The 12,769-nt window shown below is 39.0% G+C and overlaps 1 protein-coding gene across 4 annotated transcripts in view; it reads right to left on the bottom strand.

Moving 5' to 3' along the window:
- Positions 1–2,275: 2,275 nt before the first annotated feature.
- bahd1 (bromo adjacent homology domain containing 1) overlaps positions 2,276–12,769 on the bottom strand; it is a 47,309-nt gene continuing 36,815 nt past the window's right edge. For all 4 annotated transcript variants that reach the window (XM_067455260.1, XM_067455261.1, XM_067455262.1 and 1 more), the window contains 5 exons: positions 10,518–10,891; positions 4,718–4,877; positions 4,554–4,633; positions 4,088–4,179; positions 2,276–4,005 (listed from right to left, as the gene is read on the bottom strand). In XM_067455260.1, coding sequence (XP_067311361.1) covers positions 3,822–4,005; positions 4,088–4,179; positions 4,554–4,633; positions 4,718–4,877; positions 10,518–10,891 — 890 coding nt within the window. In that variant the 3' untranslated portion in view covers positions 2,276–3,821. The remainder of the gene's footprint in view (positions 4,006–4,087; positions 4,180–4,553; positions 4,634–4,717; positions 4,878–10,517; positions 10,892–12,769) is intronic.

The following is a 12,769-nucleotide window of genomic DNA, read 5'->3' on the forward strand; positions in this document are numbered from 1 at the left end:
GCTGTTGTTCCCAGCTGCTTCCACTTTGTTGTAATTAGGGATGTTAACCGATGACCGTTTGACCGATGGTTGACCGTATCAACATTAACCGGTTAAAAAAAAAGAAGTGATCTCTAAATTAGGCTATTATAGACAGTGGACTAAACGCTAGTTAGCCATCTCATTCCAAAAGCTTTTTGTGTGAAGTGAACAAATCTCTCACACTCAATTTTTCATAACTCGCCTGTTTGTACTTAATAAACCAATAAAAACATTTGGCGCGAGGTCACAGCGTTTGGGTTTGTGCGCTCACAAGGTTTGCAAAAAGTTAACAGGCTAAAACACTCGAGGTTAGAGCCAGGGCAGACGACAGAATGAAGCGTGCATTCCGCATAAGATGGGTTTACAATGTAAGCCTTACATTTGGAAATACATTACATCTTCATTTCAGGGGTAACACATAAGGTGTTGATCATCATCTTTCTTTATTATTGTTAGCACTACCTCGAATTAAAGCGGCGTCTCTTCGGAGCTGTCATTTTCTTAAAAGAGCCGCGGCAATGTTTCAAATGAGCTTCTAATGCTAGACAAGTGCCTTTATTTTCAACATGATCACCTTGTACCCAAACCATTTTGAAACTAAGGAGCCATTTGCCCTCCGATTACAAACAAGCTCCTTGGCGCCGGGTTTGCAGGACTCATGTTTCGCTCTGTAGGGGATTTAAAAAAAGTGACGTGAGAGGAAGGGAGGCGGTGGCGCCGGGACAGTGTGTGTGTGTGTGTGTGTGTGAGAGAGAGCGACAGAGAGATGCGACAGAGTTGCGAAATTGCAATCACCTTGTACCGCGAGACAAGCGGCAACCTCCTGCAGTCTCTCTTGAAGCCAATACGGAAGTAATTTAAACTGCAATTCCTCGACTGGCCACTAGAGACAGGCTCCAGAAGGGAGCAGAATCTCATTGAGCCCCATATTAAAATTTCCAACTTTACAGCAGAAAAAAACATGTTTACAGTCTGGTACAAATTGTGTTTTTGGCCTATAACGGCTAATTTTGTCCTTCATGACAACTGTAAGGGGGTGAATTTTGGGGTGAACTCATTCGTTTATATTATATAAAACTTTAACATTCTGCATAATTAAGGGCGTGGTTACTTTGAGTGACAGGTGGATAGCCATTTATCTGCCGTCTATAGTCATTGCGTCATCCAAGCTCCGCCCACATCCCACCTCTTTGCCCGTTTTATGTTATACGGGAGTGACAAGCGATGACGCGTTGCAGCTTGTCTCTACTTTACGCTTCAGAACGGCTCATCGGAATCCAATGGGTGACGTTACGGACACAACGTCCATATTTTTTTTTACAGTCTATGGTGGCAACCTATCACAGCACCACACTTGAACTCACTGAGCTCCTGAGAGACCCATTCTTTCACAAATGTTTGTAGAAGCAGTCTGCATGTCTAGGTGACTGATTTTACACACCTGAAATCAATGATTTGGAGGGATGTCCCAATACTTACAAATATAATAATATAGTGTAATATAGTGATATGTGCTTTATGGTTTATTTGGACCCACATCAATACATCAGAAGTCAAGGAACTAAGTTTGGTATTAGTAAAACAAACAAGACAAAAATTTGATGCTCATATATTATTTATTCCTTTTAAATATTTTCCTCTTATAATATACATTTCTATCTTAAATAATACAAATGCGCTGTGCTAGATCTATTATTTCAAAGAATGCCCAGTACTTCCATGCTGCACTGAAATATATATATTTGTATAGACACGCTCGCCCACATACACACAAACAGCCATTCATCAAAAGAGCAAAGAGCTTGGAATTTATGGTCAGTTTTGTATACAGCGGAATGAACATAATCCTCTCCCTCTCCTCATTTTGGTACACAATATGTTGTATTTGCCATCCAGAACATTCTGCTAGAGCAGTATACATTTCAAAAATACATAATTTTCACACAAACAGCAACCATTAAGGAGTCTACTCAACCACACTGCCAACCAAAGCAAAACGAGCTCTGCTTAAATGTTCCGCGAAACCGCTATGGCATTAACACGTCTAAATTGGCATATCTGACGCTAGGAGATAACATTAACTGAGAAAGAAAAGAAAAAACGGAAGATCAGGACAAGATTATTCCACTTCTGTTTTTGTATATTTTGGTATATTATGTTATATTATAATATATATATATATATATATATATATATATATATATATATATATATATATATATATATATATATATATATATATATATATGCAAAGGGCGTATAACTACTAAACGACAGAAGTCATATCTCAGCTTCATCACAATGACAATTACTTCTGATTGATTAACATTCACTCAGATCTCAATACTGAGAAAGGAATGGATTCAAGAATGCCTCAACAAAGCACATCTTAACTGAAAAAAGGTTGTTAACCTAAGACAAAAAAAATCAAAAACAACAAACAGGTCTCCTCATTCATCAGAGGCTAACCTTTTTGGGAGACCCTGTGAATACAATATCACTCTTTAACTCTTCCGTCTTATGTAAAGTCCTCTTGATTTTTGAAAAAGTCCAAAACAGGGAAGTGTGAAGGTCAGCATAGTGCGATCAGACAATCTTATCGATGCCTTTTAGCATAGATAACAATGTGGTGCAAAACAAGCAGGCCAAAAACGTGAAGAGGCTTAAGGAAAAACAAAACCAATCAACCAGTATTTCTTCACATAGCATACTGTTAACTATTTAAAGGCACAAACAGACCATATAAAACAGCTTTCTCATTTCATAATTAGCGATCTTGTAACAAAACTACCATGTAGGACGAGAAGCAAAGGGCACACGTTGAAAGCAGGCCTGTGCACGCGAGATAAAGTTTGTCCATTCACATTTGTAACTGACAGTTTGCGAGTTCTCTCGTATCTTTGTACACGTACAACAAATACACAGTATTTTCCTGCATTGGAGATCAGTAGCAGGTGACATTTTGAACTGAGTCAGACTGCTGACTCGGTGAATAAGAAGTTTTAGTGCAAACTAATGGAGTTGCGAAGGTGGATGTTAAGGAGTGGCGTGATAACCTTTGGTTTGCTGGGAAGGCAGAAAACGGGGAAACTCGGTGTAGGATATAAGGCAAGTCATGATGGGCGACGGGAGGACGAAAGCTCATTAGACATTGGTCAGTCAACAGAATGGTAAGTTAACCAAATGCATTCTGGGATATATTTGGTCCGCCACAATAAATCTGTGATCCCCACACCCTGTTATGACGACTGAACAAATGATTGGCCAGTGCGTTGTGGATCAAACTGATTGGTGCCTCCTAAAAGACGAAGCTTGTGAATTCAAATTCATCAAAAATAAATATTTTTAACCTTCCATCTACAGATAATTAGTTCAATAAGGGTGCATTTACTACTAAAAAGAGAATATTAGAGCTCTATTCCATAATTCAAGGTCATTGTTAATGTACCTGCATTAAGTTCTTTTTACACTCATTCAGCAAATATAAAAGATAACTGCAAAAATAAACACTCAAATTCATGGAGTGAAAAAAAAAGACAAGAAAAGAGAAAAAAAATAATAATCACATTTTGGCGATCAGTACCTTTGAACTCAAGGTAGTTGTGCTCAGAATGACGTTATATAAAGTCACAAGGGATAATAGTCGAAACTCTTAGTGCTACGCCGAGAGCATTTATCCTAAAGGAAAAAAATGGAAAACAACAACAACTCCCTAAAGACTTGTGGCCATCCAGTTGATAGGACTTTGATTGTGTCATAACGTTTTGGATTCTGGTTTCAGTGTATGGCTCCATTTAGACCTACTGAAGGTTTTTCAGCAGACGGCCGTAGCGGAAGTCGTAAACGTGACGGCAGACGAACACCAGGTCAGGATCGATGTCGTTGGGCACGCAACGATGAGCTGGAATTACATAGTCGGAGGGAGGGACCAGGGGGCTACGTCTGGGTAAGCCCTCCTCGTGACACTTCATCAAGGCACAAAATCTGAAACATTAAAGATCAGATCAAATTTGTACAAAGGAAATGAGTTGATGATCATTTGACAATTGTAATGAATATCCCTTACCTACAGTACTGTGCTAATGTCAACACATAGCACTTATCCTCGATACATGCCACACTGTTTTCATCCTGATGCCGAGATGCGAAAATCTCATTCTGGAAAAATCCACACAGCATTAATATTTTATATTCATTTTAAAGGAATCCGTGCGATAAGTGTACTGAATAAATATTGCAACAAATACAATGTGAAATGAAAATGTAGAGGCATCAAATACATGGAAGATACTGGAATGATTAAATGCCCAAACGATAGTAAACGATAGTAGATATATATTCAGTGATCATAATGTTTGAGAGCGCTGGGACTCATTTGTTTGTCCAGTGTCCCCATTACAGTGGTTTACTGAACACAGGAAACTAGTGCTGCCTACTTCCTCTATGAAACTCATAATCAAAGGAAGTCAAATGTTGACATTGCTAGTCCCCGGGGGACCCCACTGCTGTGCCATGAGCAATTCTAGACTCACCTCACAGTGCATGCTGGGAATGCGACCCCCCTGAGTGTGTTCTGGGCGGTAGTACCAAAACAAGCTCATCATCAGCTCCCCTAAAAGTAGGATTCAAGTATTATGAGCTCTTCTGTGACTTTCAATGACGTATTAGAAAAAATAGTGTTTAGAAGAACAATTACCTGACTCAGGGTCTTCCCAGAAGGCAGAGACTTTGGCCACATAAGGCAAGGACTTCTTCCTGGGACCTGAGCGCAGCAGCACGGTGTCTCTGACCCTGATCACCTCTCCATCTCTCTGCACTCCTTCATAGCACCTGCGCAGGGATGTTGATTCCTCACTCTTAAATCAAATGAAAAATAGAGAGTTCCACATTTGATCTCATTATACACTTTTGTATCACGTTAGACATGTACAAAAACCAGCCTAATCATTTAAAACTTTACTTAAAGGGTTAGTTCACCCCAAAATGAAAATTCTGTCATTAATTACTTACCCTCATGTCGTTCCACACCTGTAAGACCTCCATTTATCTTCGGAACACAAATTAAGATATTTGTGTTGAAATCCGATGGCTCAGAAAGGCCTTCATTGACACCAATGTCATTTCCTCTCTCAAGACCCATTAAAAGTACTAAAGACGTCATTAAAAAAACAAAACATCTCACTACAGTGTCTCTACAATAATTTTATGAAACGACAAGAATTATTATTTTTTGCTCACAAAAACCAAAGTAAATAACGACTTATGTAGCGATGGCTGATTTCAAAACTTTGAACGTAAAGCTTCGAACCTTAATGAATCAGTGTATCGAATCAGCGGTTCGGATCGCCAAAGTCATGTGATTTCAGCAGTTTGGCTTCATAACATTATTGTAGAACCACAGTAGTGAGATGGACTTTTTAAAAAAGTATTTAGTACCTTTTATGGGTCTTGAGAGATTGCTGCTAATGGAGGCCTTTCTGAGCTATTGGAGTTCAACAAAAATATCTGCATTTGTGTTCCGAAGATAAACAAGTCTTACGGGTGTTGAACGGAGTAAGTAATTAATGACAGAATTTTTATTTTTGGGGTGAACTAACCCTTTAAGATAAAGTAGTTGGTGGGTAGTCTGAATGACTAGTCTCAAAATGCATTTAAAAAATGTCATTGTTTTTAATTTGAGACTGTCTTTCAACATTTTCAACCTATTGGGATTAGGGGTTGAATGACAAAGCTACACTGTGTCATATTTACATTTACGCATTTGGCTGACGCTTTTATCCAAAGCAACTTACATTGCATTCAAGGTACACATTTTTACATTATTGTATGTTCTTGCTTTCCCTGGGAATGGAACCCATTAGCTTGCCGTTGCTAGCGCCACGCTCTACTGGTTGAGCTCTACAGATATTTTCCCCCATCTAGCGGTGTAAAGGTATATGACCATCCAGTGAATATTAGTTTCTGTTCCTCTCAATTCTGATTTTGTTTTAACTCCAACGGTGGCCGATTTAGTCCAAGATTAACATGGCAATCCCCCTCTTCACATTCGACACGGTGCCATCGAGTGTTAAATTGCCAAAGGCGAGGCTTGAATTTACGGGTATGTCCCTCTTTGGCTAATGTACTTTCAAGATGGAGGGGCAACATGGCGACCGGCATTCGAACCCCTCACCCGTATGTATTTTCAATGGCATATTATAAACTTACGAGAATACTTTATTACTTGAAAGAAGTAAATATACATTAATGAGCACATATATTTTTGAAAGAACTAAGTGTTTTTAGCTAAGAATAAACTAAAAAAGTTACACAGTGTAGCTTTAATGTGATTAAAGGTGACATCATTAATGAACAAATAAGCCTGAAGCTCTAGCTGAGACTCAAATGTTGGTTGCATTGGCAGGTGGCATGTGACAGCGCTGCCCACAAGGCTTTTGTTCCTACATAAAAGCTCATCATTTATCAGTTCTTTTCTTTGGGTTGTTATAGTTCCCAGATTTCTGCTTGTTCTAAATCAGATACAGATAAAGTTAAATAGTAAATATTACATTTATATGAATGCACTAATGAGAGTGATTGCGTGTGAATTAATTCTACTGGCAGCGTGTCTCTACTAATAGTGAAGTGCGGGTTTCAGTTTCTGCTATGCTAGAACTTAACATTTTCAAAGCTATTTTATTGATACAACACAGAAAAGTGTTGACAAAACATCTCTAAACTTCTGAATGTTTCTGTGTGCCTGTGATCTGTGCGTGATATGCAAGATACTGTCTGTGTGTGCGTTTTTTGTGTGTAAGCTGTTTAACACTAGAACGACCGAAATTCTATAACTACCAGAATTGGCATTCTGACCATTCCTACTAGACTGCACCGAATGTCATTTTTGCCTTGTCATATTTACATTCTAAGCTTCTGTTTAGGTTTTAGAATTAAGCTTTATATATCTATCATCATATTTTATGATGACATCACCGTAAAAAGCGCCAAGCGTTTAATAAAATCAAACAACTATTAAATAGAGCCCCAAGCACCAAACGGATGCAGATTGGTCTACATATTATGATCTTTTTTATAATATATAATTCTACAAGAGCTACTAGGCCCCCACCGATGGTGTGTGCCTCGTTTTGTGTGTGGCAAGCGGGAAAGCAAAGTTTTTCATCGCAGTGAAAATGTTGTTTTTGAAAGTCTGAAATGAAATGCTAACAAATATGGATTGAAGAAGAATATTTTGTTAGATAAAAATATGTTATAAATTACGGAAATATGCTTACGAAGGCTGCATTTTATTTAATCGGAAATACAGTAAACAGTAATATTGTGAAATATAACAATACATTCTTTTAAATGTTATTTATTCCTGTGATTCTTATTCATTTTTGTATTCTTGGGGCAAATCTGTATTTTCATCAGTCATTACTCCAGTCTTCAATGTCACGTGATCCTATGGAAATCCTTCATTGATTACATTTTTTTAAATTAATTAATAAAAAATTAGAAACATTTCTTATTATTATCAATGTTGAAAACGATTGTGAAACCATAATAAATATTTTTTTAAATCAGGATTCGGTAAATTTCAAAATTCAATTTTGTTTTTTAAATATTTTAAAAATAACATTATAAATGTCTTGATTCACTTTTGATTAAATTAATGCATAATTCCTGAATAAAAACATAAATTTCTTTAAAAACAAAAACATTTGATAGGTAGTCTATATGAAAATCTTGCACAAGTACTGATCTTACTAACGCCGCATTCACACGGGGCGTAAGCGTTAATGCTTCCCATTTACTTTGAATGGGTGACATCATCCGTTGCCGAACTGAATTGTGGGTTCCGTCGCGGCGCTTCACTCGCGTTGCAAGCGGCAGAAGTTGAAGATTTCTCAACTTTTCAAGCGCCAGCGCAGGCGTCATCCAATCAGATCGCCGTATGCAAATATCCTACAGCAGATGCTAGCCAATTGCGTTCATTACTGCTCCGTGAACCATCCCGAGACGCAGCTCCCGGACCACTACGTGATATTCTTCCCACTGTCGGCGCTTTTTCAGGATTTAATGTACTTAACAGCTTTGTGCACCTGTGCAGTGCACTGACAACAACTACACGGGCAATCGCATTCGCACATACAACCAAATCGGCATCCATTTCGTCTCACAGAATAGCTGTCATAAAAAGGCGCTTTTTTGTGTTGTGCTTTGGTCCAAGCGGCAAGTTAATGTGATTGGCTGTTGTCACTATGACGATCGCGTCAGCGCCCAGCTTCAGCCACGCCCTCCGTCAAGCGTTAACGTCTACGCCCTGTGTGAATGCGGCGTAAGAGACACTAATGTATCCACTATGATTACACAGTAATCTTTCATTAAAATTACTTGTTTTTAGTATTTGTTTGACAATGTTAAAACTAGTATCTAAATTCCTATAGACCTTATGTAGCCCAATCTTTTTCTGGTTCTGGTTTGTATTTTCAACTAGCCTAGAAATCTAGACGCACCCTAGAGACAGCAAATTGTATTTGCCGCGAGTGTAGTCTAGCAACTCTCAGTAGAACTGGAAAAACCAAACTCAGGTCAGGCCAATCACATCGTGTATAGAGTCGGTGGGCGGGCTAAATAATGACGGCAGAGTTGTGGAGGGGTCCGTGTGTTTCTTGTAAAAAATGAAGCTGGCGAACGGCGGTCCTTTGAATCAGCTTTGGCTGTGACTCTGGAAGACTTGGAGTTAAGCTTTTCTTTGAGAAAATGAAAACGGCACTGAAATCATGCTTAAGAATGAAAGATGTGTTTGGAGTTTTGCCGACCGGATACGGCCAAAGTTTAATCTATCTACTAGCTCTGCTTCACGTTGCTTTGGTTGGTTGTAGCGCTATCCAATTGCGTGCAGAGGGAATTTAAAGACAACCGTTTATCCCACCCCTCGGATTGAGCCCTGTCAATGGTGAGGTTCCCAGACCCAACATTTTGATGTGGATCTGGCTTGTCAGGCTGTATTTCCACAGCATGAAGGTAAGATCTTATGGATTTATGAATGAACCACTCATTTAAAATCTCCCTGGTCTACTGACATTTATTATGACATCTGCTTCAAATATTAAAGTGCTCATGATAACTTTTCTTAACCCTACAATAAGTAAATCTACTTGATCAGCTAATTACTCTTCCACAGCGATGCCATAGAAATATAAGGTATGTTCACACTGTCAGTTTTTGGGATTGACAACTGAATTTACTTACTGATGTGAGACTCGAAATGTTCTGTTCACACAGCAACTTACAGTAGCATCTCCAATAATGTCGGTATGAATGTGCAATGAGAGTCAAGCCTGTATTCTCTTACCCATACCAAAGTGACAGTGACCAAAGTGATATCAAAGATGGTGACGTCATAGACTGTAAAAAAAATATGGACAGTGTCCGTGACGTCACCCATAGGATTCCGATAAGCCTTTCTGAAGCTTAAAGTGCTCTTGCGAACAAGTCATCGTGTGTCACTCCCAGATAAAAGAAAATGGGAAAAGAGGCGGGATGTGGGCAGAGCTTAGGTGACGCAATGACTATAGACGGCAGATAAATGGCTATCCACCTGTCACAAAGTAACCACTTCCTTAATTATGCAGAACTTTAAGGCTTAATCTAACGTAAACAAATGAGTTATAAAAAAAAATTCACCCCCTCACAGTTGTACCAGGCTGTAAACATGTTTTTTTTCTGCTGTAAAGTTGGGCATTTTAACATGGGGCTCAATAAGATTCTGCTCCCTTCTGGAGCCTATCCCTAGTGACCAGTCGATGAATTGCAGTTTACATTACTTCCGTAATGGCTTCAAGAGAGATGGCGGGAGGTTGCCGCTTCGGTGACGTCCATAAAACAAAGGTCTTATCACTATTGACACAACAAAGTGCAATTGAGCTGCAACCATCAAATCTTCATTAACCAACAGTCAATGTACACATGAACTAGCCTGATCCCTTTTGCCGTTGCTCTCGCATCTCACGTCCTTTTTGACACAGCATTTGAGGCGCGCATAGAACACAAAACTGATGGGAGCTGCTCAGGTGGATAACAGTAACTTGAGACTGGATCTAAAACTTTCAGGTTACGCACAGCTCATATCTCCCTCACTGCAAGTTACCGAAAGCAAAACCACACGCTAAACCCATAAGGAGAGAAAAAAACTTTTTTTTTTCATCGTCTCATTGCTCATTGTCTGAGGTTTCCCCACTGGATATTTGTTTAAAATACTTGTTTAAAAGCATCTCACCGGAATTTATGAATCATGTCATTTTCAATGAATGCAATATACAATGTTTAGTACTGACATTTTGCAACAGCTGTTATAAAAAAATTGCCCTGGACATTATTTTTTAATTTGCAAGGAATAAATGCAATACATCTTTCAATGAATCGCTGCTTTAAGTCTTGCTCCGGGCACCACCTAAATGTCTTTTTAAGAACATTTCAATACACCAGGACAGGGCAACTTGAGTACGTACCATGATGAATACTTCCTTTTCTGTTGCCACACCAACAGGCAGCCAGCCGTTTGTTGCCCGGCGACGGCTGATCTTAGGCTGCTTGGCAGAGCCACTGCCATGGCTTGCTCCCAGCTGGCCATCCTTAATGTGGGGGCAAACAGCAGAGTCCCGCACCCCTGAACGAGAGCCACTGGGCGGCTTGGCCCTCTGAGGGCATTCCCGTCCCACTCTAATCTGCACCTGGGGTCGACTGGCGTCGGGAAGAGGTGTCTGCAGGTGGGGCACTGACTGGGTGGATGGAGGCACACTGGAAATGGGGCAGATGGACAGAGGCAGGGCAGAAGGCATCGTGATGGACGAGCTGTGGTCATCCAGAGGGTAAGAGTAGTCTTCTACAGAGTGGAGGAAGGAAAAATCATTGGTTCATAAAATGCTCAACATGCATTTATGATCATAAACAAACACCATATTGCATGTAATACAACACAGCAGACTAATGCAGTCATAAATGAGTCAGTGTGCCAGATGCTGCGTGGTCAGATGCAAAGCTAAGAGCTGTAACCACAATTATATACAACCTTGAGGGGATTGAATTTTATGACAGGAACTACATATCAATTTAGAAATGTGGAAACAGTGAAGCACTTGATTATTAATTCATAATTGAACTTCCAACAAAACAATGACAGTGCATTATCATTTCAATAACATCCAATTGCTATGATCCAAGGGTGTCGTAAAGGTTGTGTGGGCAAAATGGATGAGCCAATCTTAGGAAACCTCATGTCAATGGCCTATGCGGTTCCCATAGTGATGAGGAAATTTGAGGTGAGCATGTGACACATTCTTCTGGTAATGCAAAAAAAAGAGACAAGAAATGTGCATTTTTAGGGTTTATCTTAACCCCAGAAATTACATTATGCAACACTTTGGTTCAAAGCTGCGTTGCGCTGTATTTTTATCCATGGAGAACAAAAGGTGAATTTTCTCTTCATATCTTGATCTTTCTATTTCCCATGCAATTATATGTTCATTGTGACCATATAGAAACAAGTTACAAAAAATAAAACAAAGCAAATCACATACAGTATGTTTCTTGCACTAAATAATTCCTTATGAAATGATTTTGTATAGAAAAGATCTCTACAAACAATAATTAAAATTCTTCTTTTGTGTTCAGCATATGCTTTTGGCATGAGGATAACACAAGTTAAAAAAAAAACCAAGATCATTTATTTTAACACTGATTGAACTATCCCTTAAAGATTAAACTGGTCTAGAAATGCATACTTTTCATGCATTACCCAGGAGAATGTTTTTTTGGGTGAACTACTTCTTTGAAAAGCCTAGATTTGAGCCTAACTGTGGGTAACAAATCTGTGCAACTACAAGACATGAAAAGTGCATAGTTGAGAACTGTCATATTAGGAGAAAAATCCATTAACCCTGAAAACAATTTAAAGTTTTATACTTCATAAAATCGCCAGATGTGCCAGATGCTGCAAGGTCAGATACAAAGCCCGTAACCACAATTATATACAAGCTTAAGGGGACTGGATTTTATGACAGGAACTACATATCTATTTAGAAATGTGAAGAAAATAGTGAAACACTTGAAAATGTTAAACTATCACAAATCAAAAGGTGCATGGTTGGGAACTGTAAAATTAAGAGTACAAAACATTAAAGCTGCAGTCCATAGTTTTTCCTCTTTGTCGCCATCTCTGTTCAAAAAATGCAATTGCAGTTATTCGCGGAATCATCAACTCTACGTGAGTAGTGCCCCAGTCGGCACAGCGCGGAGGAATCAAATGTGCAGCTGTCAGGAGAAGTGCTGTCAGTCACCTGGTGTGGATAGGCCTACTGTCATTCACAATCACAGACTTTACTGTTTGAAAGTATGACCGACATAATGTCATCTGAACAAGTAAGTAGCTCATCCTCTTTTGTTCTGACCAACTAAGGAGAAAATGCATTGCGATGATTAATCTAACGATCGTTTATCATATCACGTCAAACTGCAAATTATACTTTTTCAAACTGTTAATGTTATCAGGATTGCGTGACTACATTTAATGTGTATTAGGGCTGCCCATAGTAGTTTCCCTTTCGGTGCAGTCTATTTTTTAATCGTCATATACCAACACATTAATGTGGCATAGAGGTGAAGCTCCCTCTCATAGCAAACACAAAATAACTGATGTTACCATAATGCACGTAGCAAAACGAGAAATGCACAACAAAGAAAAACTCCTTAACTGCATGAATTA

Source organism: Pseudorasbora parva, chromosome 10 (assembly GCF_024679245.1).
Source record: "Pseudorasbora parva isolate DD20220531a chromosome 10, ASM2467924v1, whole genome shotgun sequence".
Lineage (NCBI taxonomy): Eukaryota > Metazoa > Chordata > Actinopteri > Cypriniformes > Gobionidae > Pseudorasbora > Pseudorasbora parva.